This window comes from Lotus japonicus, chromosome 1, assembly GCF_012489685.1.
Source record: "Lotus japonicus ecotype B-129 chromosome 1, LjGifu_v1.2".
Taxonomy (NCBI): Eukaryota; Viridiplantae; Streptophyta; class Magnoliopsida; order Fabales; family Fabaceae; genus Lotus; species Lotus japonicus.
The window spans coordinates 31,081,985-31,109,132 of record NC_080041.1 but is presented as its reverse complement, the minus strand read 5'-3'; the positions used below and the strand labels follow the sequence as shown (position 1 = coordinate 31,109,132).

Below are 27,148 nucleotides of genomic sequence, written 5' to 3'. Positions count from 1 at the left end.
TGTTTAAAAAAAAATTAATTAGCGAAAAAGGGTGAAAAAAATCTATTTAGCAAAATGGGGTAGTTTTGAACATGTGAGATCTAACGTGGATGAGATCCTTTGAATTCGCAAGTCTTTTTGCGAATTGTAGAAAATCTCTACATTCACGGACTCTTGCGTATTCCCAAGGCTGTTGATAGACTCCTTAAATTCGTAATATTTTTTACAAATTGTTGCCTACATGAAACTCACAGTTTCCTAGTAAAAGGAAGCAATTGTGTACCCGGATCTAAGCTCTGAAACCTGCTTTTCTTTTGCCCGACGTCTGTCACTTTCAATAGTTATATTCTATGTCCTCCTTCGCTTGACCAATTTGAATTGAACTAGAGCTTTCTTTCTTGATTGACAGACAGACCGGATTTCCAACTAGATTCGCCCTTGAGACCCTTGACGACCTACCAGATGATCATCCTAGAGTTCCCTCTAGCAAAGTTTTGTCAAAAGACATAGACCGTGGCGTGGCATTAGTTCTAGCTCTCATTTCTTGCTTTTTTTTTTTAGCTAACTGCCCAGACAAAGAAGCCTGGCCCGTAAACAGGCCCCGTTCAAAATAAAAACCCATTATTTCATAAGGATTTGTTACGTGCGATATGCCGACGACTTACTACTGGGAATCGTGGGTGCCGTAGAGCTTCTCATAGAAATACCACCATTTTATCCGATCTATCGAGTCCCCCCCCCCCCAAATAATTTCATCGTAGGGGTAGGGGACGTCGGGCAGAACCGGATTAGCAGCTTCCTGCATTACAGGAAGAGCGGGAGGCATAGCTTGTTGCCCCGGAATCGGCTGATTGACCGAGCTACTAAGCCCGGAACTGGCCGAATCCTCCACCAAATCGGAAGTGTAGGTAAACAAATCCGAATTGGAGGATTCGGCAGCTCCGTGAGGCATCATGTAATTTTCCATGGATAGTCCCCCATCGGCAGCGAGGAGTAAAATACAAATCAGAGTTATGCATTCAATCTCATATTGCAAGAAATCCAAGAATTTCTAGGGGCACTAGCACGAGCAAAAATGGTTGAAAAGTCTACTGTTTGAAAGAGAGTAAAACGACCCGAAATCCCAGGAGCTAATCCAAAATCACCTACTCGATTGACAGGCATAGCTTTTGTAGCTGCTTTATCTGCCTGAAGTCGTGTAAACCAGTTGTAATCAAGTTTTTTCCTCCGATGATATTTTAGCTCTACTGCATCCCATCTCGAGGGGACTGGATTTCATTAGAGAGCTAGCGGCTCCTGTGGAGGTTGGTAGTTCCCCATCTATCAGCCATAGATCTGTCTGTTTTCCTCCCGCACCATTATCGGGATTAAGGAAAGCCGGTTTCCATCCTTTGTCAGGACCCGATAACCTAGTTAACAACCTCTCTTGCATTTTCCTTTTTTGGAGTCGTTTTCTATAGTATATTTCTTTCAATGTTATAAATGATTAGCATCAGCAATGAGTGCATCTGCTAGGTTCCCTTTCCTGCTCAACAACTTGAGAGATTCAGTTCATCTGCAGACCAGTAACAGCCCCTATATGCGAAATTCGCAATAAATTTTGCGAATTCATAAAGGTTATATATATAATTCTCCAGTAGAAAAATGAAATAAATAGCGCCTCAATGATATTGACATATCAATCGACTTGGAGGTCTGAGATCTACTCCTACATGGGGCAAACAATTTTATAATAGAACCTTGGACCTCCAAGTCAATTGAATATGTCAATAACTTTTATGAATTCGCGGAATTTATTCCGAAGGAAGCTATCAGTTTCATGCAGGCAACAATTTGCACAAATATTGCGAATTCAAGGAGTCTTCCAGCCGCCTTGGGAACACGATGCGGAGATTCTCTGCAATTCGCAAAAAAAATTGTGAATTCAAGAGACCCCATCCACATCACATCCTACATGTCCAAAAGACCAAAACTACCACATTTCGCTAAATAAAAATATTTCACCCCTTTTTGCTAATTAATTTTTCTTTTAACATTATTCAGGAAAAAAAACCCGAAGGTGGAGGGTGGTGGTGGTGACAGTTGATTAAATATTTTCATGTAGCTTACACATCATACTCTAATTAGGCCTTATACATCATCTATATGTGGATTGAATAATCCATCATCTTTTTTTTTTAACGTAACATAAAATATATTAAATCATAGCCGACATCGAAGCCACATAATCCGCCTAAAGAAGGCCATACAAACCCGGAGGACCTTCCTCCACCCAAACAACATCGGAGGGGGTAGAGGCGTTACGGGCCATAAAGTCAGCACAAAGGTCTGCCTACGAATAAAAGAAAAAACAACAGAATCAAACAAACTCAAAAGACCCTTACAATCCTGAACAATAGTAAATAAAAGAGACTTTCCTACATCCTTATTCCAAGCATTGAACAACTGTAAGCTATCAGTCTCAAAATGGACATGCCTTAAGCCTAACTCTGAAGACAAAACCATGGCCCAGCAGAGACAAAGAGCCTCCGCCTCGGTCGATGTAGCCGCCACCGTCGGGTATGAAGAAGCTGCTGCCATAATTTCACCATGCTCATCTCTACCTACCAAACCAAAACCAGCATACATATCACTGCCAAACGATGCATCCATGTTTACCTTAATTATATCAGTTGTTGGACGTTTCCAAACACCCTCAATCATTCGCTCATCCCTCACCTCAGGCCGCGTCGTCGCCAGTGAAGCACCTATTGCGGTTACCCGATCCAACACCGCCTGAACACCAACCCTCTGATCCTCAAGAAGGAGCTTGTTTCGTGCCTCCCATAGGCAATACATCAACGTCTGGACCTGTGAAATTACCTAGCTCTCACGTTCTCAAAGCACCTCCCGCATAAAAGCCATCAGCTCCATCCCAACTTCCACTCGCACACCAAGATGAACGAACCAACTCCCTCGCGCAACCGAACAATGTAAAAACAAGTGATTCGCACTCTCGTCTTCATGACCGCACACCGGGCAACTTAGATCGACGTCCAAGCTTCATGCTGGAGGCTTGCTCATCTTAATATAAAAGAGTTGTTGGATTGATAAACTTATATAATACAATGCTAGCACCAAATAATAGATAAGTCTATAATGTTATACCATCATGCCTAATACGACATACCAAATGTGTCCTTAGGCTATATATTATACAACATATCAAACAAATTATTAGTTTGCAAACTTAACTCAATGAAAGTCGAGAGAAATCACTTACAATGTGCAGAGAAATATGGATACATTTCATGAATAAAGATATACATTTCAATTTAATGATAGGGTTGTGAGATAAAGAATAAACTACCAAAATCAAAACTAATAAATGACCATGATTGATTCAACATTCGATAATTACCACAATTATATAAATAATCACATGTAAAATTTCAGTCATGAGCAATGATGTGTAGAATTAATGCCTTGCCAAAAATTTGACTTTATTATATATTAAAAATAAAATCTATATATATATATTAAAGCAGTAACATTCCAAGCATGTCATTATCAAAAACCTCAGCTCCTGAATATTTTGCAATATTTTATTCCCTTCCCTTTGCACTACAACTCGACACGTGTCCCATTTGGATTATTATATTCAGATTTATTTCTCCATCCTTCATTCTCCACTATCTCCATCATATTTTCTCTCCTCCATTATCTCGGTCTCATCATATAATTATAAGGATTTAATGGTGGTCAAATTTCTATGTGCAATTAACATTAATTTCCATTCATTTTCTCTCTCTTTTTCCTCCCTTTTCTCATATTATTGAAAAATCGTTTATGTATCTGGTCCCTCATTCATTATTATCTGAAAATTTACAAATTATTTAGCCTCCATTGATTGGATTTCTCCATTCCCTATTTTTATTTATCACGCCCCATTAAGGAATTAATTCTATCTATTTTCTATGTGCATTTAACTTTAATTTCATTCTTTTTCTCTCTCTTTTTTTATTCCCTTTCTCACATTATTTTTTCACGTTTATATATGTTAACCATACTTCCTTATTATCAGAAAAAAATTCAAATTCTTAAGCCTCCATTGATTGGCTTAACATTCCCTTCTCCATTCCCTATTTTATTTTTCACGCCCCATTAATGGATATTGGGACTTTGTGTTTTGTTTTTCTCTATTTGTGCCCAATAATGGTTTGTTCATTCCCCCTTATTTTGTTGTTTCTAATTTTTTTTCTGAAATGGAAATCCAAAGATTTCAACCCATGGATGCTTCCCTTTTTTCAAGGCTGCTTTTTGTTTACACAAGATAATTAAAGGTGGTATTTGAATTTTTAATTTGTTTTTCCAATGATAACTAGCTAAACACGATTTTCAACCCTGGCTAATATGTTTGTGTCAACTCCCAACAACATGAGTTAATACGCATGCTATTGAAAATTTAACATCTTTGAATAGTTTCTTCCAAATCAAAACCTTTCTTATTCCTTCACCTTATGCTATATATATGAGTGGTTTTTTCTATCAACAATCATTCAAGCATAAAGCCTTGGCTCATTCAACCCAAGTTTTCCAACCATATTTTTCAGTACTGTATCTGTGGTGATGAGTTTTCCAACTTCCATGGCCTCCATCAATGGCTAACACAATTGATCTTGCTTTAGTCTCCACAAAGAGGTCACGAGGCAATATAAATTTTGTGGAAGAGAAAGCCCCACAAAATACTAAGGCCTCCTGCTTAATTTTCTCTTTTTCTTTCATGTATACTAAGGCCTCCTGGTTTATTTCTTGGCTGTTTTTTGCTTTATTTTCTTCCCTTTTGCACTTTATTTTTTTGCTGATGCAGGTTCTCGAGTTCTATCGATTCAAATTCAATAAGATGTCATAATCATTATAATTTAAGTTTGCTCACTAAGTAACAAATTTTTTTCCAATTTTGTTTATCATTTTGCAGGTAGCATGGATGCAACCTTCATCTTACTTTGTAGGACAAATATTATTGCTGTTAAGAATTTTTTTCTCTTACCATTTTTCGTAATTGCTTTTAAACTTTTGCATGTCTTGATTATAATTGAAATTGATCGAATTTAATATACTTGAAACAACTAACATTACTCCTACGTACTTTCAGGTCAATAATTTTATTTTTATTTTGCAGTTTCAGATGGGTCATTAATCACATGTGGTGGCTTCTTCATCAACATGACTCTCTACACTACTCATTGACCCATTGACCACATCTGGTGGCTTCCCCCTAAAGAGTTTTTTCAAAAAAAAAAAGAAGGAACAAGGTGGTATAGCTGTAAATAAATGTCCACTTATCTTAGTTTTCTTCTATATTATTGAATAATTATAATAAAGGTGCTACAATTTATGATGCCAAGAGGGTATAGCTAGAGGAGTATATGTTTTTTCATTTGTTACAATCTATGTGTTACAAAGTAATTTGTTACTTTTCTATCTTTTTCATGTTTTTTTTCACTTTTTATATCAGTCAGTTCTAATTAATTTTTGTATACATTTAATCATTTGTGCTTGGCTTTTCATCACTACATAACCCAATATCATTTTTAATGGAATGTGGCATACAATTTTGCAGTACTGAAGCATAGTCTCATGTCTACTATTGACACAACAAGCCTTAATAAGGATACTATGTTTGTATGTCAATTGAGAAGCGCAAAGAAGTGGATTTTTCTAGCATGAAATGGCTAGAGGTTCAATCAGGATGGTTTCTGCCCATGCAAGTCAGCAAATTTACACTAGAGCTACAAATACCTAGATGTAGTGCTGGTCATAATTTGTATAGTATTGGCAAGACCTTTGAAGTAATTTTCTTTATCAGTTTGAGATGCACATCATGCAAGGTTGCATTAGTTTGAAAGATGCTAAATCCATGGTTAATTTCTTTTTGTATCCTTGGTAATATTTTTGACACAGCTTCTATATCATATCGTTTGGGTATTTTATTATCAAAAAATAGAAGGCAAGAATAGAGAAATTGAACGATCGAGTAACAGAAACATGATTGGGGAATAGTATCTTGCAAATGTTAAAAATGAATTGGAGAAATGCAAGAACTGAAAGAATTGAAGACTTGGAGCTTTGTGAATGTTCTCTAAAAAAGAAAAATTCTTGGTGGAAGCTATAATGCAAATGACGATGATGTGGAAGATTATGTTTTATGCATTTGAATTGCTTACTTAAACATATTTGTATTTTATGTGTTGAATTAGTATGTCGTCAATGGGTGTTTTGAAAAAAGAATTAGCTTTACTTACTAAACAAAGTTCACCATTAAAAAAATGAACTATTATAAAGGAAATCTGAATCCAATTTTGAATTAAACTATTAGTGATCATTAAAAGGAAAGTTATAGTGTTTATTGGTTCCTTATTTATTCTCGGATTATATGATAAAAGGTTTTCACTGATGAATATTTTACATTAATATACTTTCATGTTAAAATTAATTGAAAAATAAACTGATTTTTTAAATTACTTTAGGAGAAAATATAAACATATTGATTGTGAATATAGGGCTCCCATGTGGAATAGAGAAAATAAACATAATTTATATTTATTATTTATATAGTAAAAAGCTCATACATAAAGAACATTTTGCATGAAAATACTTTCAAGTTGAAACTAATACAACATATTTTAATATCATTTCAGTACTTTTTCCAGACTTTTAAATAATCTTAATAGTAGATTTGTAAAAAATATTGAAAATAGAGATTCCACGGGAAAGAACATTTAACATAATATATTTCCAAGTAAAAATAACATAAAATAAAATTTAATGTAATTTTTCATGTTTTTTCATGAGTTTATAAGTAAATATATAAAAAAAATATGAAATTTTGATCTAAATATTAGTCACACTGGAGTTGGAATAAATTAACAAATATAGTCTATACTTTCAATTTGGAACTAATAGAGTATATGTTTTAATTTAATTTTAGTATGTTTCTCATACTTTATAAATAATTTAAGAGTAGATATACAAAAACATTATAATTTGATTGTGAATATAGCCATATAGGGCTCACACGGGGAATTAGAGAAAAACATATTTAGTCCATATTTATTAATTATGTAGTACCCTACATGAGAAACGTTTTGCATGAAAATACTTTCAAGTTGAAACTAATAGAAAATGTTTGAATATAATTTTAATAATTTCCCATACTTTTTAAATAATTTAAGAGTAGATATATAGAAGCATTATAATTTCATTGTGATTATAGGGCTTCCACATTGAATTAGAGAAAAATAAACATATTTACTCAATATTTAATAATTATATAGTAAAAAGCTCCTACATGAGGAAGATTTTGCATGAAAATACTTTCAAGTTGAAACCAATAGAAAATGTTTCAATATAATTTTAGTAATATTCTCAAACTTTTAATTAATTTTAAGAGTAGATATACAAAACCATTTTAATTTGATTGTGAAAAATAAGGATTCCACAGGGAAGAACGTTTATATTAAAATATTTTCAATCTGAAAATAACAAACAATAATATTCAATAAATTTTAGATTTTTTTCATAAGTTTAAAGTTAAATATATATACAAATATGATTTTTTTTTTTATGGGAATTGGAATAAATTAACATATATAACTTTTATTTAAGTTACATATTATAAAGCTCATACGAGTAGGAATATTTTACATAAAAATACTTTTAAGTTGAAATTAAAAGAAAATATGTTTTAATTTAATTTTAGTATTCTTCCCAAACTGTGTAAATAATTTAAGGGTATATATACAGAAGAATTATAATTTGATTGTGAAAGTAATAGCTCAAGTGGTAGGAGTTGGGGACATATGGGTTGGGTAGGGGGAGATCTAGAGATCGATTCCTGGTGGGTGCAAATTTTTTTTTTCAAAAACGAAATATAATATATATAAAGTGTTGAGTAACAACCCTCTCAACATGGGTACAATAACCTAACCAGTCACTATAGCTGAAACCTCCCAAGAACCTCGAAAACTTATGAGTAATGTTGAACATAAATTGAAAATATAAAAATTACAACATGTAACTTTGGGTAATACATTTATATAGAAAAATATAATGCACGGGAATCAATAATTAGTATCTTAAGTTTTTTTATCTTAGAAGACTAACACATTTCAAACTTATTATTTTTTAATGATAATGAAAAACACATACGGGTAATATAAAATTTAAAATGATTATTCTTGAAAGAAATACCCACTTCAAAGTAATTATTTTTTAATAATAACTGATTATCTAAAATTATATATAATTACTATTATATAATAAGGTTATTATTTTTATTGATTTTTAAAATTGGTAATATATTGGCTTTAATAATACTACCTCCGTTCCTTATGAGCTGTCCACTTTGAAGAAAAAAAATTGTTCCTATATCCACTTAGATTTTTAAGAGACATTATTGATATTTTTCCTAGAAATGTCTTTACATGAACAATAAATGAAGAAAGATAAAATACATTCTAAAGGTTGAAATAGGAAAACAAATAATACTTTTATTAAAATCAACACAAATAATTTTTTTCCTTAATTCGTGTGAACTTTCTCTTCCAACGAAAGTAGTAATATATTATCATAAGTACAAATATAACACAAGAACTGATATTTACAAGAGCAATTTGATACTAAAAATGTCTTACTGACATTAAAATGTATTAATATGTGTGTATATATATATATAGTTACAATTTTTAATATTTGAATTACACGGTAAGAAATTCTCACATGAGAAATATTTTACATGAAAATAAATTCAAGTTAAAACTAATTTAAAGATAAATTATAATATAATTTTAGTACTTTTCATAATTATATAATTGTATATATATGTGATAATTTGATGATGAAAATATGTCGTGCAAAGATTAGAAGACATATTTTTAAACTGAGATTAGAATAAATTATTGGATATATAATTTATATTATTTATATTTAAATTACAAGGTTAATAGCTCCCATTGGGAGGAACATTTTGAATGAAAAAACCGTTGACATAAAAATTAATATTTATTTTACAGCAATATATATATATATTATTGGATGAGAAACACATTAAAATAAATATACAAATAAATTTAACAACTTTCCACTGGTTTACAATAAAGTATTATGGGAAATTTGTACAACATAATAATATAGCCCACTTTTATTTTTTATACAAACTGCAAGGGTAATATTCTTCTACAGGGAGAAACATTTTAACAAGAAAATACTATCATGTTAAATCTAATAAAAATATAATTTTTCATATAACTTTAGTATATTCTTCATAATTTTTTAATAAGTTTAGGAAATTTACAGGTTGTGTGATAATTGTTGCGGTTTTGTTTTGTTGAATGCTCATTTTTTTTAGTCCCTTAATTCTAGCAACTAAAAAAACTGACAAATATTGATCTTAGTATATCAATTTTATTTTGAATCATTGTACGTATTAGTATGTCTAAATAATAAGAGTGAAATTCACCGTGTACGGGTAAGAAAATTCAACATGAATACACTTTCATATTAAAACTAATAGAAAAAATTATTTTAAAATAATTTAGTTGCAATGTTGATAATTTTAAATTAAATTTATGAGTAATTATATATATATATATATATATATATATTTTGGTTTTGTTTGTAAGTCTCCAACCTAATAAGTCCAACTAATGTATTTTAATCTTCCTTTTATACATCACATGTGTGCATAATTGAATTAATTTCTTATTTCCCGAAATTTTTTATATAGATTAAATCGGTCTATATGAACAAGACATTATAATTGAATGTTTGAATTTATATTTTTTGAGTATCTACATCTTTTTTTTTTTGAAAGTGAGTATATATATCCTTATTATGATTGTTCTTTTATAATCAAAGTATTTATGATGAATTAAATGCAGTAGTAAACTTCCATGTGAAAAATCAAGATTCTGATATAGATGCAGAATGGTTCACTTCTGAATTCATAAATGATGTTAAATGCTCTGGTATTCCAAACCTCAGAATTGTACTGAAAGTTGGGGTTCTTATCATGCTGATTCAGAATTTAGATCAGTCTGTTGGATTGTGTAATGGAACTAGATTGATAGTGACTGCTTTGACACCGTATATTATTGTTGCAACAGCTCTTTCAGGTACAAAATCAGATAAATCTGTTCCTAGATTAAGCTTAACTCCTCCTGACACTGGCCTTCCATTCAAATTCTCAAGAAGGCAGTTCCCTGAAACTGTCTATTTTGCTATGACTATAAATAAGAACCAAAGCTAATCCTTATCCCATGTTGGATTATATCTTCCTAGGCATGTATTCACGCACGGTTAGCTATATGTAGCCTTACCGAGAGTTAAATATAGAAAAGGGTTGAAGATACTTATTGTGGATTACTAAGGGGTAGTATCTAATTGCCCTCGGAATGTCATGCACGAAGAAGTATTCCAGAACATATGAATGGTTAGAATTTTTATGTTATATTTTATAATTCTTTGTATCATGTGCATTGTAATTAACATGCTGTATTTTTTTTTGTCTTATTTTAATCATTTTCCAACTTGTTGCAGATACAATAGATTTGAACTCAACATGAGAGAACAAATAACAACTCTAATGCATAATGAAGCTCTTATTGTTGCTAAATTGTATAGCTGTAATATTAGGCTTTTGTTAGATTCAATTGAAATTTTATTATTGTGGACATTTTTTTAATTTTGGCTCAATTGTATTTTATGTTCATCACAACAAATATGTTCAATTTCAAGTCTTATGATTTCATTTTCATTCTCAAAACGATGATGTTATCAATGTAAGAAATTTATAATTGTTTTTCACCGTGCAGCGTATGGGTAAAAACACTAGTTAAGATATGATAAGATAAAATGAAATATAAGATTAAGATTAAGATAATCATTTTCTTAAAAAAAAAGAAAAAGAGATTAAGATAATAATTACTCCTACCAAAAGCAGAAAAGAAAAAAAAAAGGAATATTTGATAAGGAGAAAAGTCCAATCTGAAAGTAAACAGAGAAACCGGAAGCGAACCCACTCCGTGACAGTGATACAAACATCTCCGATTTCCGAATCCCAAACCGCGTTTTCCTCAATCTCAACTCTGCATATCCCTCATCGGTTCTTCCAATTCCCATTCCATTCTGCACTTTTTTCCATCTGATATTTCAAGGTAGTTAGTTAACTTAGCGTCAATATGATCGATCACCTTGTTGGTCAATTCATCGAGTGACTGAGAATTTGAGAATGTTCGGTTCACATACAACGTTGTCTTGTTTTCTCAGGGTTTATCATTTTCTCCAATTCTTAAACTTGTTTTGTTATCGTTGTTATTGGCTAGACTGAGTTCCTTTTGAATCATATATTGAGAGTGAAACACTGATCACATCAAAACTATTACTTGGTGTGGTGTAGTCTATAGTTTAATTTTCTTTTTTATGGTGTATTTTTTGCTTTAAGATGTTGCTGTGGCTTAATTTTGTTGATGGCATTCACTTTGGGTTTTGTTTTTGCAGAAGATTTGAATTGAAATTGAGGGCTTGACTGGTGAAGCAGAGAGAAATGGCTAATGATGCAGCTGCCTGTGCTGAGAGGGCAACTAGTGATATGCTGATTGGTCCAGACTGGGCAATTAACTTAGAGTTGTGTGATATTATTAATAGGGACCCTGGGTATCTTTCTTATACTATCTTATTCATGTAACCTATGGATCTATTCTTTTGGGTTTAGGATATGCTTTATGAATACTGTTTTATCAATCATGAATTGGCCTGGAAACTAGTTGCCTGATTGATTGGCCATGTATTTTACTACTTGTGCTTAGGAATTTGGATCATGTTTTAGTAAGTTCATCACTAATAATCATCACCCCAGGGAAGTAATATTTTTATTATGGCTGAAAAAATAAACACTTCTACTGTATTTCTTTTACCTTTTTTTGGATAGGCAAATGTTAGTCGTTAATAGTTAGTAAATTAGTTCACCCGCCAGGATTTGAACCCTGACCCTTCACCCTGCAAATCCCTTCATTTCCCTTAGCTCACCCTTCACCCCGTATTTCTTTTACCTGATTATACTGTGTTGGGAGTTCAGAACCCAGAGGAGACATGGTTGGAGGAAGGGTGAAAACTCTGCTTGGCTTACTGGATAAAGCTATGTGTTGTTCAGATGGAACGGTTACACTGTATAGCTTGTTCTATTTGACAGAGCCACCTTCACTCTGCACCTACAATTAAATGCTGTTGCCTCATTATCTATTGTTTCTTGAGTTTTAATTGCCTATGCCTTATGTTAAATGGGCTGAACTGTTATGAAAGAAATGCCGAGCTTCACTGCTTTTTCCCTTTTTGTTACGATTTGGGAAGGGTTATATGTTCAGGGACTTCATCAAAGTAGATTCTTGTTGGGGTCCTGGGGGATTTATTCTTGCCGAGGCTATATTGACACCTTGAATCTTGCTAATAGTTTAATATAAATGTGAATTGTTTCCTTTTAAGATTTTTATTTCTTGGACAATAGGTAAGTTGGTGGCTATAAATGTTCTTCCCCAATAGCCGATAATGGTCGACTGTATGATTCTGAAAATTTCTAGTTTTCTGTTGAGACTTACACTTTCAGTCTCCTTGATATCACCACTCTTTGATCTGAGCCATAATTGCATTTTGCCACACTGTTGCCTTTATACTTTTGATTTGCTGCAATTGAAATAAATCCCGTTTGTCTGCCATTAATATGGCACACTACTTCCTAAAAATATTGTGTGTCTGCCAAAAGAGTGTCACTTGGATACAGAGATAGCCAAATTAACTGTAGATGACTAGATGAGGGGATTTAATTGGATCAATTTTAAAACTATTGGGTTAACACTGATGTAGTTGGGAAATGGGGTAATAAAATCAACCTTTCATAAAATCGACATTTCATAAAATCGGAGGACCAAACGTGATATCAACCTTCCATTTTGAATTTTAATTTGCTTTTTAGTTTTGAATATTAAGTGTAAAATTGCTTCAACCTGATCCCCCCTCCCCTCATAGGTAATCCTTTGATTGCATTTTACTGATTTTTGTTGAACTAATTTAATTTGCAGGCAAACAAAGGATGCATTGAAGATTCTTAAGAAGAGTTTAAGCAGTAAAAATTCCCAAATGCAACTTCTGGCCCTTTTTGTCAGTACTGTTCTTTCACTTCTGGATAATTATTAGATGTTTCATGCACTTAAATATAATAAATTATTTGTTACTTCTATATTTATGCAAAATTCTAAATTAATTATGTAAAGTTCTTCAGTCCTGTTATTCTACTCTGCTTGAAAAGTATTAGGTTTAAGTACTTCCAAAATTTCATATTGATTCATGCAGGTATTAATAGAAAATAATTTATTACCTGACATGGACCTTTTGTATCAAAATATTTGATGTAGGCACTGGAGACACTTAGTAAAAATTGCGGTGAAAGTGTCTTTCAGTATATCATTGAGCGGGATATCTTACATGACATGGTTAAGATAGTGAAGAACAAGGTATTTATGGATTTTGAATAGTGGACATTTCTTTTATAGTCTCTCTCTCTCTCTCTCGGTATATAATTTTTTTTGGGTCAAGGGTGGTATTCACATCCAAAGGTCACTTATATTGGTACTTTTAGTAATAGATAACACACCAACAATAAACTGTAACAATAAACTGTGCTGGCCAACTTAGCAGATGTCGTCTACCCTTAATAGGTTTTTCAACTGTTATGTTTCTTTTATATTTTACTTATGTCATCTCGGCAACTATGTTGGAAATTGAGAACTTATCAAGTGTTGGATTTTTTAAACCGTTTTGTACAGCCGGCCTTCAATGTGAGGGAAAAGATACTGGATTTGATTGATACGTGGCAAGAAGCTCTTGGGGGACCAAATGGAAGGTATCCCCAGTACCACGCAGCATATCATGAATTAAAGGTGATGGATCTTGTGATTTTCAATATTACCTTCTAAGCATAAGTCTATACTTTTCAAGTGGTAAAGCTACTGCATATTGATACGTATTGACATTTTTAATTTTCTATTAATATACATTGGTACTGTGATAAATGATAATGTTTCATTTAGAGCCATGCTATTTTTGGTGTCTGTCCGCTACATATTTTTGTGTTTATTGATTTAATCCAGGAAAAAATTAGCATGCACTTTATTAAGATGTGTCATAGGTTCTTGTCAGAATTTAAATGTCATTAACATTAATGCTCACCCTCCCAATATTTAATCAACTTGCTGTATTTTTTGAATAAAGTCAGAAATATATTCACTTATATGCTCTTGACTTTTTTGTCAACAAATCCATACATGTGCCAATATACATGCACAGGTGTGCGTTCAAACATATTATATCATTAAGTTGAGGCTTTTTTATACTTGGAGCTAAAACATTTATGCTATATTCTTCTATTTATTTTTAACAATTCACAGTCTGCTGGAGTTGAATTTCCACCACGAGAAGCGAACAGTGTTCCTTTTTTCACTCCTCCTCAAACCCAACCAGTTGCTCATCTTGCTGGTGCAGAATATGATGATGCTGCTATCCCGGCTTCTATTCAGTCTGATACATCTGACCTTAGGTGCTCTTTGAAACTGCATTATGTTGCTACTCTTATGATCTTTTCCTTGTTTTGTGGGGCTTATTGTTTTGAGTTTTAGACAATTTACATTGGACATAGAAGTTGCAGAGTAGTTTGTTTCTCCACCTTATAACTCCATTATGTATAAAGGTGTTTGAATATGTAGAAAATATCTCACAATATCATTATTGTTTCTTAAAATAGTTTTGAGGTATATTAGAAGATCTCTTACGATTGGTTTACATATTTTTTTAGACTAAAATATAGGACACTGTTTGTATGTATGAGAGGAGATAATATTAACCATTTTAATCTTTCATGAGGAGTGTCTGACCTGTAGTAAGAGTCTCTATATTCAACATGGTATCATAGTGTTACTGATAGAAACCAGCCAAATGAGAAGATAGAAACTCTGATTTTATTGAAGGTAACCCAAGTTGTTCGAGAGAACCTGGGCTCTCCTAAATTCCCAATTACACAATGATCCCATAAGATGCTGATCCTTCTTAGCTCTCCCTTATTTATAGTATCCCCTCCCTTACCTTCTAACTCACTGCCCTACTCTCTAACTAACTCACTTAACTAACAGAACTGAATTAACAGAACTGCTACCAACTTACTGCTTAACTGCTAACTAACTAAATATGGGATGCGAGTATCTATGAATACTCTGCCCCCGAAGATTCACCTTGTCCTCAAGGTGAAGGACTGGATTCAAAATACAGAAGTGAACAATTATTCCCAAGATCCAATGGTGACAAACCAGCTCCCATCTGGATCCCACTGCTGGCAGCCGAGAGATCCTAATTGTTGACTGCAGCAAGCCTCCTCTGCACTGATAATAAAGTCAGGCGGCTTTGCTGGCGGACGTTTGACCTACTCCGGCTTGTAAAGAGATGCATTTGGCAGTTTCCGTGGTGGCCCCATGGTGGTCTCAGTTGATGTGACACTTGCACCTTCTTGAGACACCTTGCCACTCGTCCCCCTGTTTTCGAAATGCAGGGTTTCACCACTTTTCACCCCCAATTTCGAGCTTAATTGCTGTAACCAGCAGCACTTAAAAATCTAGGTTGGGCCGGATAGATCTAAAATGGACCTTAGTTGTGGACATTCCGATTTTACCCCTCTCTTGGAGTGCTTCCCCACCTCGCATTCCCTTGTGGCCGCTGTTTTTTCTGCCCAACCATCTTTATTCATCCCTCTAGCCACCGCATGAAAAACTCAATTGGGTGGTTGTGGTGGTGGTAACTTGGCTAACATACTTGTTGTTGACAACCGAGTCTTTAGGTGCTGGCCAGAACCTAACTCCAACCTGATTTTGAACGCTGACGTCGCTTAATAGGTGTTTAGAGGTTTATTTTAGATGTCTAACAGGTGCAAGACCTAAGAAGCGGGCCTACTCTCTTTCATGGGCTGAGTTTTATTTCAACACCAACGGCAATATATCTAGTAAAATGTCTCCTTTTTTATTATTTTAGTAAAATGTCTCCTTTTAAAGAATTATATGGTCAGGATACTCCTTTACTTATCAAGGGGTCCACTGTTCCTTCATGGATTGAAGAAGTAAATTAGCTTACAAGTAGAAGAGTTGATTTATTGGCTGATTTGAGGGATAATTTGCTTAAATCTCAAGATTTGATGAGATATTATACAAATAAACATAGAATAAGTGTTGATTGTGCAGTGGGGAGATTGGGTTTAGTTGAAACTGCAACCTTGGAGAAGGAGATCGCTGGCAAGGAATCTGAATGAGAGACTTAGTCCAAGATTTTATGGGCCTTATCAAATATCAAGGAAGATTGGAGGAGTAGCTTATAAGTTGGAGCTTTCTTCTCACGGCATAATTCAGCTGGTATTTTATGTTTCTCTCCTAAAGAAAGCTGTGGGTTCCAATTTTTAGACTCAATCGTTACCAAAAGCGTCGTCAGAAGATCAGGAATAATGGTTTTCCCTGAGTCAGTATCAGAGTCCAGGGAATTAGCTGCAGGAGAAGTGGACTTTCTAATTCAGTGGCAGCAACGACCTTCATGTGAAAATAGTTGGGGGTCAGCAATGAGAACTCAGTAGGCATTTTCAGATTTTCTCCTTGAAGGCAAGGTGAAGCTTTTAGGGAAGAGTATTGATAGGGATGGACCCCCAATTACTAGGGTTTATGAGAGAAAATGTTAGAGCTGTAGGGTATAATTACCCTGGACTCCACTTGAGTTAGTTGTTTGTAACAGAATTGTATTCTGTCTGTTATAGTTAGTTAGTTGACAGCTAAGAGGTGAATAACTATTTAGCAATATAAAAGAGTATAGGAGGTTGGAGAAGGGTTCTAAATTGCGGTCCACAACCGCAATTGCGACCACAGCGTGAAGGGTTTTGGAGTTCCTGCAATAACTTTTCCATCACAATTGCGGTCACATCAACCCGCATTTGGCAGCAACTCCGCAATTCAACTGCGACCGCAGCAGCAATTTAAAACCCTGGGTTGGAGAATAGATATGAAATTAGTAGGAAGTTAAAGGGGAGAGGCCTTACTCTCGAAATCCAGGGTGTAATCATTCTTTCAATAAAATTCTTCTTTCCCTTTTCTTCTCATTCTAGCCAGTTCTTATCAGGTGCTCCCTACCAAAGTTGTCTCCTCACATAGACTTTAGTGATTTTGGTCCGTGGGCTCACATCATAATCAATTTAGACTAGGATCTAGCTGCAGGAAAATTCACCAGTTAAAGGCATATTGGTGCTTAATTTTTTTCAAGACATGCTTGCGGTGATAGTTTATTAAGGAGGCCTTCTCTTCTGGACTTGCAAAGGGACTGTGTAGGTACTAGGTCCTTTGAGATTATTGCTTCTTTTGGTTTTTGCTTGTTTATTCTGGTTGTTCTAGAAGTATTTCTTATACTCTTTTTATTTGTACTTCTCTTTATCTTAATGAATTCTTATACGATGTATGTGCGCTCTTATGTTCTGTAACTTAATTTCTTTATAATCAGTTTACCAGAGATTCAGAATGCTCAAGGACTAGCGGATGTCTTGGCTGAAATGCTTAATGCCTTGGATCCTAAAAATCCAGAGGTGATGTTATTTTTTCTTTTACTCCTTTGTCTACTACCTGACCACCTTCTTTCTGGAACCTCTGTTCAGTTATGACCTTTTATGAAAAATATATGTTTGAACTTAAGTTTCCATGTTTAGAATGTGATAGAAAATAAGATCAGATCTGATGAAAAGAGGTTACATTAATGTATTATTCACTGCATTTGCTTATATCACTGATATTGATCAGTGACCTGTAAAGTTGATTTTCAATGGCAGTGGTGTAAGAAAGAGATTGAGTTAATTAACCCAGGGCATTCGAGAGGCCCTGTACTGTGCCACACTCCTCTAGATTATTCTGTCCTATCTTTTTACTTCCCTCTTCTGCCTCTTACACAATTACTATACATAGCAGAATTTCCCTTCCTAACCGCCCTTCAAAGTCACACTGACTGGCAGTCAAGTGGAACTAGTCACATGTCACATTTCCCTTGCCTATATGTGTCTTTAGTACTCTAGAACCCTTCCTGGCACACATCTTGGTGATTGATGGTTTCCTAAACGTATGCATGACGTGATGTTTTGCTGGTTCTTTGTCTCGGTGGAGTTTCAGATGGGGATGGAATCCCACTTTAGCAAATTATGATGAGCTACACAGTGGCATGATTAATCAATGCAGAGAACCCTACGACATATATGACCTTCTGCAGTTGTAGCAAATAGAAGTACGCAAGTAATGCTATGAGTATTAGTCAGATTCTAATAAATAAGAGTTTATGAAGTTTGCAACTTTAAAATGTTGACATTACTGTAAAGAGTCTTTCAGATGAGAATGCTACAAGTTTCAATGCAACTCCAAGGTCTTATAGTAGTTATTTCTTCGATCGTTGCTCTGTTAGAGTACATTGATCATATTTTCAGTCTCTATCTTACGTTCTTGACTTACAAAACACTGCTAAGCCCGAATATATGTTACTGAGAATCAAATCATCATATGAAGATACCATTTGCAAAATTCTAAAAAACAAGCACCAGATATAATTAGCGAATCCTGACCTCTGGAGTAGCATTATATTTAGCTTAGGTTTGGAAATTATTAGTTTAGTATTGCACTGGCAAGATATATTTTCAAGTAATTGCTTTTACATGCTACAATATTAACTTTCCGTTCAGCACACAAAGTAGTCATAGAAATTAGAAAGTATCAATATCAACTTGTTTCCTAATATTCCAGCTAAATATGCAGGGTGTGAAGCAGGAAGTCATTGTTGACCTTGTTGACCAGTGCCATTCTTACCAAAAACGTGTTGTGCTTCTTGTGAATGCAACTACGTAAGAATATATAAGAGGCCGAATCTTTTTTGTTTGACTGTAATTAAGAAGAACGGCTGTAATGTCTTCTTCACTTTCAGGGATGAACAGCTTTTATGTCAGGGATTGGCACTGAATGACAGCCTTCAGCGAGTACTTAGTCGACATGATGATATTGTAAAAGGAACTCCTGATACCGGGGCAAGAGGAACAGAAATGTCAGTTCTGCCACTTGTAAATGTAAACTATGAGTCGGATGAGTCGGATGATGATTTTGCCCAACTAGCCAACAGGTTAGCTGAAAAACTTCTGCTCTACACCTTTACTAATGACTTTCTCTTCCTTAGTGAATTCATAATTATATGGGGGCATAAGATGGTTGGTTACCTGTCACACATTCATTTGATACACTGGTATATGGTCCCATCTGGGAGAATTTATTTGAGCCTCTTATAGCATAATTGCTTATGTAAGTATTTGGGAGAGTTTATATAAACAGCTTATGACTACCTATAAGATGTTTTGAGCTTATTGTCATAAGCAGTTTCATTAAGCTGTTTACCCAAACACACCCTTTAGCCCCTTTTGCTCTCCTGTTCTCTCTGTTTATTCTAATAATCACAAATATTTGTTTATGTACCATGCTTGCAGGTCATCACGAGATGGTCATGCACCAGACAGAAAACCAGAACCAGCGAGAGTAAACCCGATTCTTCCCCCGCCGCCAGCATCAAGGAAACCCATCTTGTCTAACTATGGTATGGTTGACTACCTCAGTGGTGATGCATACGAAACAGAGGTTTCCTATGACAACTCTGAGCCAACTCCATATGCAGTACCTCTTCATTCTGACCCCAATTCTTCCTCATCAACGACTGCAACACTGTCTTCCTCTCCACCTCCTTGTACCATGAATACCTCAACACCAGGTTTTAGCAAACAGCCTATATATGATGAACCATCTCCGGTCAACAAATCTTCAGAAAGCCTTTCTCCAGCTCCCGGGGACACGCAATCTCCAGGAATCCTTCCGCCTCCACCGGCAAGGTTTAATCAGAGGCAGAACTTTTTTGAGGAACAAGGCATGTCTCATTCAAGTAACTGGTCCAGTTCCTCGAATGACAGCTTGTTGGGACAAACTCAGAATCTGTCTCTGAATTCATCTACTCCAACCAAACAAGAGAAGCTAGAAGACGCCCTTTTCAAAGACCTACTTGACTTTGCAAAATCCAAAACCAAACCCAGTGGACCATTTTGAGAGATTGTGTTTGTGTTATTTAAGGTGCTGCTGCTTCTGAATGTTGTTCCTCAGATTTTGATTTGGACCCCTCAGATGATCCATTTTATGATTGTCTTTGGCAATTTTCGAGTATTTGTCCGCGCATATGTGGGTAGTTGTCAATACATTGCTGCATATATTGCATATATTCATGTATATTGTTCATACTGATTGTTTGCTCGTTTTAAATAATATTGGATTTTCGAAACCATTAGAGTTTCTTCAATATGCCTGAGTAGGGAGGGCGCGGGGGTACTCATGGAAAATTGGATATTGAAAAGGCCGGCATATGTTCCTCCCATAATTGGTTAGAAGCTCGTGTAGTTCAAATTGACTAAAGTTCAATTCGATTAATTTAACATAAGCAAATATCTCAAATTACTCTAATCTTGATGTCCAACCTTCTCCTACAATGGTCCTTCGTCGACCACAGACTTCCGACCGTTGATATCGACCCTCTTATTCGCGCCCCCTCCCCCATCTCCCTTCCACCCTTCCCACACCTTCTCCACCATTTCCCATGTGAGGGCCTTCAATGAAAGCACCCTAGAACCCAACAATGGCCTCAACCAAGTGCACAACACAAAAGGCAACAAAATCAATAACCTTAGATCCGAGCTCTCTCTTTCTCTCTCCCCCTCTCTGCTATGTTGTCTCTCCAGTCGTCAATAAGCAAGAATAATGATGTTTTGTAGCGAGATCAATGAGGGAAATCTACTTAGGTTTGGCTGAACAACGACGTCATGGGGAAATCAACTCATGTTTGGTCGAACAATGATGTCGTTTGTGCCCATGGCTGGGTTACGTTTGCAGAATAACGATGTCGTTAATGAGGTCGATAGTTTCGTTTCATCAGACCTATATTCGACCCCAAGCCGTCAATTCCCTCAACACGACCAGTCTAGCGGCTCCGTTGTGGAGGTCCAGGACGCGCCTTCTTAAGGTTCTGTGTCGGGGGGTCCCCGTTGTCGTCAAGTCGAACGCCACTTACTACGACTTGGTTGGTAGATCCAGGGAATGTCAGGTGTGGACTTGATTTTTTTCACGGATCGCCCCAAAATTGTTCTTCGGGTACCTATTCTTTTGAATTCCTATGTTTCAAAGTTTGGGGAAATTAATTTTTCTTTCCAGTAGTTAGGTTTTGAAAAGTGAGGCAAATTACATCTATACCATTTTATTACTCATTCAATCTTAACCATTGATTTAAATAATAATCTTATATTCTTGCATCAAACTGTTTTAATCTGTGGTTCACCGGTGGACTAAAACATTAATGGTTGACCAAAATATTAATGGTCCACCCTAGTCTGATTCGAATCAAATATCTAAATACCATCAAGGAGCTATTTATGTATAGTGTATGATATGATTCTAAAATGAATTTTTGGTGCATAGGAAATAAAAATGAAAGGAAGAACCACTACGAAAAGCAAAACAACCCAAGACGTCTCTAAAACAAGAGTCTATCTTCACTTCGGTTGGTGGCTGAGGACAAATATGGTAGTCTTCATCCATAAGTTAGGAATACATAACAATAGATCCATGAACAACATATACAATTAAAGATGTTAGCATTCGAAAAGTTAATAGAGTAGACTTACAGGTTCAAGCTCACACTTCTTAAGGGTGGTTTAGGTAGCGTTTGGCATACATGTTTGAACGGGACGGAACGGAACATATGGGTTCTGTTCCACGTTTGTCACGTTTTTAAGATGGAACGGAACAGGACATGAGGCTCCAGGAACGGAACATTTTGGTTCCATGAAAAAGGGTGGAACGGAAGAGAGCGGAACGGAACACTTATTACAAAGACAAAATTACCCTGAATCTATTCTTGTATTTCCTTAACTTAACCCTTTCTTCTTCTCTATCTCATTGAGCCATCTCTGTTTCTCATATTTGTCATTTTTTTTACAAAAACAAATTGCCTCTTCACCCATCACTGGTTACCGCCATTCATTCGCCGTCGCCGGCCTCCATTCGTCGTCACCGACCTCGGCGGCGGAACCACCATGCATTGTTGGGTGCCCAAATCACACAAGGGAGAGGGACATATGGTGCAGGAAGAGATCGAGGTAACACACTAGTTCACGATTTGGCTTCGTTCGCAGCGACCTGAGCATCCACGACGACGGATCTAGCCCGGGCGTGATGGTTTTTGTTGCGGCATGGTGGATGTCCGGTGGCGGACTGGTTGCGCATAATGGGAGCTCGACTTGATGGAGGCAAGGCTTGCCGGTGGCTGTAGCAGAGCAAGGTCCCTTGGCTGTGAGAGGAAACGACCATGAAAGGGGAGTGGCCATTGAAGCTGCTGTTGCAGGCTTGCAGCGTTATGTTTAATTTGGGGAAGAAGCGTCTTTTGTCTTTTCCTTTTTTTTGAAACTGACTTATCTTTTTCTTTTTTTTTAAATGTGTTATCTTTTTACTCAATCCAATTTTTATGTTTATCATTTTTTTTTGAAAGGAATTTTTATGTTTATCTGTATAAAACAAAATGTAATATGATATGAATTTTTTTTCTTTTGTTTGAACGTTGATATGAAAAAATTATTCTATCTAAAACAATGTTTTTTAAATACTTATCTAAAACATTAATAGGGGTATATGTGTAATTAACTTGATGGTTCTCATCTGTCCATAATGTATTTACCAAACACAGTGTACAGAACATTATTGTTCTGTTCCTTCCCGTTCTGTTCCGTTCTGTTCTGTTCCGTTCTGTTCTGTACGATTTCCAAACACTACCTTAGTGATTATGGATAAATTTGAAGTTTCAATAGTTTTTTTATGGAAAAAGTTAAGGCAAGAGGATGATGTCTCAGTCAAAAGTAGAGAAAATTACTAAATTTAAAAAGCACTTAGAGTAGACTTACATTTACCTCACGTCAAAGGGAAGACTGAGAGCTTAAACCCATGACTAGTTAGATACGAGAATCTATCATACTCCACTCGACCAAGTCTTAGCATTACAGGTTATGTAGTTTCAATAGTTATCATCGGCGCATTCCACTTTTGCTACTTTTTTTTTAACGTTTAGAGCATGGTATCCACATTCCATAGTTGTGACTAATATACTCGTTGCGGGTGTTCATACTAAGCGATAAACGACTAACCACTAATTAAATGTGTTGTATTCCCATGAGAGAGTATCGAACACCTAACTTCGTAAATGCGAGGTGAGTAGGGATAGAAGTAGGTCAGGCCGCTGGCAAGGGCCTATGGCCTAACCTACATCAGGCTCACACCAGGTCAGGCTCAAGTGGTAAGAGTTAGGGACATAAGGGTTGAGTGGGATGAAGGGTGAAGGGTCCAGGGTTCGAACGCTGAGGAGGACTAATTTACTAACATTGCTAACAACTAACATTTGCCTATAAAAAAAAAATAGACAAGACCAAGTCTTTTTTAAAAAGTTAAGACTTAGGCCACTTAAAAAGCCTTATAACCTAACATGTCGGCCTATTTAAGTAAATATAAAATTATTTTATTATTTCTATTATTTTTACATTGGATTTTTATAATAATATCTTAAGTTATATCTTTATTAACTTATTTATATGTTTAAACATCTTATACTATATAAGAATTTAACGGTATAAGCATCTTAAAAAATGGACAGATGATCTATTTACTTTCACTTAAATGATATAATGAAGTTAACATATTTTAGCTTGTTAGCCTATAAGTTTGTTAATATATTTACAATTAAATTTTTCAGTCTACTAGAATGTCATATTATAAAGCAGACTTTTAAATAGTGTACAAGGCCAGACCAGGCTTTCAATAGGCTCATGCCCAAAAGAAATTTTATGACAAATAACAACCCAGACTCATGTCTTGAATTTTTTAAGTATGCCAGACCTATTTAAGCAAAACATAGCCTAGCATATTTCCACCCAAGATGTGAGCAACCACCATACACTTAGGTCAAGATTAACGTTCTAAAATGGACTCATTTCCTCTTGCACTATGAGATTGTGTTATGTCAATTCACATCATATACTTTTTAATTTACATGACATAATTTCATTAATTAGAAAAAAAATGAGACATTATTTGATAACATTGACATACTTTTTTGCTACTACTTCATTATAGATAGCAGCATGTAAAGAGAGTAATTATTGAACTTGTTTGACTCAATTTAAATTAACCTGTATTATAATTGTTTAGCAATAAGCTTATACTACTACTTAAATGGAGGGATAGTTAAATGATTAAGGTGTGGTGTTCAGTGTACAAAACCCGCAAGAAGAAAATACGTGACGGAGTTGCAGGAGACAAAACAGCAGTTTGAGAGAGAAATTGACCCTACCACTTGTGAGATGAAAACGCATTCTGCACCTTCCAACTGTGCAAGTTATTATGATAGTAGCTTTAATCCAACTTTCTTTCAATAATGGTTTCTTTAAAATTGGGAAACTCCAAAATTATATATATAAATAGGCTTAAAGGGTCAAATGCATGACCCCTGAGATTACAAAGGGAAATCAGTTCCAGGACCTAAATTTTTTTTGCATCAAATTAGGGCTTTAGAATTTTTTTTTTAATTCAATTAAGGTCAAATGTTGCCAGCATTCAATTTTATCCTAGTCAGCAATTCCACGTGACATTTCTATTTTTTTTTAAATTGAAAAATTATAAAACTTTATTTTTTAATTCCAATTCATTTATTTAACAGAAAAAATAAAATCACTAATTTAAATAAAAACCTAATCTAATCAATCCTAATCCCTAATATAATCATGAGCATTAGTTTTAACACCCCCTCAATTAATCCCCCACCCTCCTTTATGCACCAAAATATCTGAAATACCATTTAAAATTTAATTTCATTCCAAACATATCATTTTTCCTATCTTATCACCACCATCATTTTTGTTTATCACACCACCCTTCACTTTTACTCTCATCTCATAGTTTTCTTCGTTGCCTCTTTTCACACTTAATATATGTGAAAACATTTCATACATTGTAAGTGTGAACCGATGTATGTTCGTTCTCTCTTCACCTTCTTCCTTTTGTTTTAAGTATTTCACACTCAGTGAGTGGAAAACATTTTCACATTCTTAACAGTTGGTTCCTTCACACTCTTGAGGGTGAAATTTGAAAATATTTCACACTCTTGAGTGTAAAATGAAAATATAAAAAAATCAATTTTTTTTAAAAATAAAATTATTAACAGTTCAATAACTCACACTCTTGAGTGTGAAATTTGAAAATGTTTCACACATTTGAGTGTGAAATTTAATTATTAAAAATTAAATATTTAAAATTAAAAATAAAATTCTTAACACTTGGTTCTTTCACACTTTTGAGTGTGAAATTTAAAAATGTTTCACACACTTGAGTGTGAAATCTAATTCTAAAGAAACGAAAAATTTAAAATTGAAAATAAAGTCCATTCACACTACTGATCTTGAGTGCGAAACTGAATTGTGTTTCACACCCTTGAGTATGAAACACAATTGTGCGAATTGAGTATCTTTATTCTCTCTTCACCTTCTTCCTTTCGTTTTAAGCGTTTCACACTTAGTGAGTGTGAAATATTTTCACACATTGAGTGTGAAAATGTTTCACACTTAGTATGTGTGAAAATACTATCACACTTTGACTATCTCTTTACAAGAGAGGGTATTAAGGGAATTTAGAAAATAAAAGAGGGTGTGAGATTAATAAGGGGGGTGTTAAAACTAATGCCCTATAATCATTCATCATTCATAATACATAAAAATGAATGCTTTCCCTACTGTAATATATCGAGCTCTCCGTTCTGTGACTTCTGTCTCCCCCCCAATTCATCATCTCCCTCAATTCATCTACACAAATTGAAAAATTGTTTTTAATTTCCCCAATTCATTTAATTAGTGGTCCAAGTCCAACCAAATTTTAGTCAAAATCTTTCCCCTAAATCTCACCATGCTTACACTGAACTATCACACCATCCATTCAACAACAAAAATGATGAAAAAGAGCATGCAGAGCATCTCAACGCCATGGCTATGGCGACATGGGGTTTTGGGTAAGAGGGTGGTGTGGATAAGGGGGTTTTCGAAGAAGAAGCTGAAGCTGAATGAATTTTCTCCATACCCACTTCATCTCTTTCTTCTGATGTTTGGTTTGCTGAGGGTGGGGTGGGTTTATGTGTTCGGTGGTGGCTTTGTTGAAGGCTACCACCTCTTCTCCTTCCTCTCCTTCTAGATCCAGATCCAAATCCCTAATTTTGTGTTCAACCTGCGAGCTCTTCGGAAGCAGCAACCCATGTTTCTGATATGAGGGTTTGCTATTGTTCAACTTTGGAGTGGGTATCTGGGGTTTTTGGTGGATCTTTCTTCTGGGATTGTTCTCTTGCTTTCTGGGATCATTCATCATTTTTCTTCTTCTGGAGGGGAATTAGATTATGTATTTGATATTATTAGATTAGGGATTTGATTTTGTTTAGTTTAGGTTAATGTTTAGATTAGGGATTTTATTTAGATTATGATTTTATTAAGTTTTTTTTCTGCTTATATAACTGACTTGGAATTAAAATTTTATTTAATTAATTTTTCTAATTAAAAAAATAAAAAAGCCACGTGGAAACGATGACTAGGACAAAATTGAGTTGTGGCAACATTTGGCCTTAATTGAATTAAAATTTTTTTTAGGGACCCAATTTGATGAAATTTTTTTCTAGGTCCTGTAATTGATTCCCTTTGTAATTTCAGGGGCCTTTGGACCCTTTAAGCCATATAAATATTGTCCGATTTTAAAAAATAGTGTTGAATAAAAGTGTTGGGTTAGTGGTAAGCAAACATCTTGTAAGGATGATAGTATAAATTCGAACTCCGGAAAATACTTTTGTCAAGAGAAACATGTAATCATTTTTTATATGGATAACATTTCTAAAAGGCTCAAATTAAAAAGAAGTGTTGGAACAATATTCAAACCCATCA

At 34.7% G+C, this 27,148-nt stretch overlaps 2 protein-coding genes across 2 annotated transcripts; both read left to right on the top strand.

Moving 5' to 3' along the window:
• Positions 1-5,645: 5,645 nt before the first annotated feature.
• Positions 5,646-10,267, top strand: LOC130732647 (uncharacterized). Its single transcript, XM_057584659.1, has 3 exons — positions 5,646-5,729; positions 5,828-5,904; positions 9,877-10,267. Exons 1-3 carry the CDS (start codon positions 5,646-5,648, stop codon positions 10,265-10,267), a joined length of 552 nt encoding a protein of 183 aa, XP_057440642.1.
• Positions 10,268-10,996: 729 nt separating this feature from the next.
• On the top strand, positions 10,997-20,442 carry LOC130734389 (TOM1-like protein 4). Its single transcript, XM_057586759.1, has 10 exons — positions 10,997-11,174; positions 11,518-11,673; positions 13,092-13,170; positions 13,425-13,523; positions 13,836-13,949; positions 14,457-14,605; positions 17,584-17,665; positions 18,873-18,958; positions 19,039-19,230; positions 19,589-20,442. Exons 2-10 carry the CDS (start codon positions 11,564-11,566, stop codon positions 20,193-20,195), a joined length of 1,518 nt encoding a protein of 505 aa, XP_057442742.1. The 5' UTR covers positions 10,997-11,174; positions 11,518-11,563; the 3' UTR covers positions 20,196-20,442.
• The last annotated feature ends 6,706 nt before the right edge of the window (positions 20,443-27,148 follow it).

Excerpts from the sequence above, each read along its gene's own strand:
- LOC130734389 (XM_057586759.1), top strand. The coding sequence starts at position 11,564 with ATGGCTAATGATGCAGCTGCCTGTGCTGAGAGGGCAACTAGTGATATG. Across the intron at positions 13,950-14,456 it reads CAGCATATCATGAATTAAAG|TCTGCTGGAGTTGAATTTCC; the intron begins GTGATGGATCTT and ends AACAATTCACAG. Across the intron at positions 19,231-19,588 it reads TTTGCCCAACTAGCCAACAG|GTCATCACGAGATGGTCATG; the intron begins GTTAGCTGAAAA and ends CCATGCTTGCAG.
- LOC130732647 (XM_057584659.1), top strand. The coding sequence starts at position 5,646 with ATGTCAATTGAGAAGCGCAAAGAAGTGGATTTTTCTAGCATGAAATGG. Across the intron at positions 5,730-5,827 it reads GATGGTTTCTGCCCATGCAA|TTTGAGATGCACATCATGCA; the intron begins GTCAGCAAATTT and ends TTTCTTTATCAG. Across the intron at positions 5,905-9,876 it reads AATTTCTTTTTGTATCCTTG|TATTTATGATGAATTAAATG; the intron begins GTAATATTTTTG and ends TTATAATCAAAG.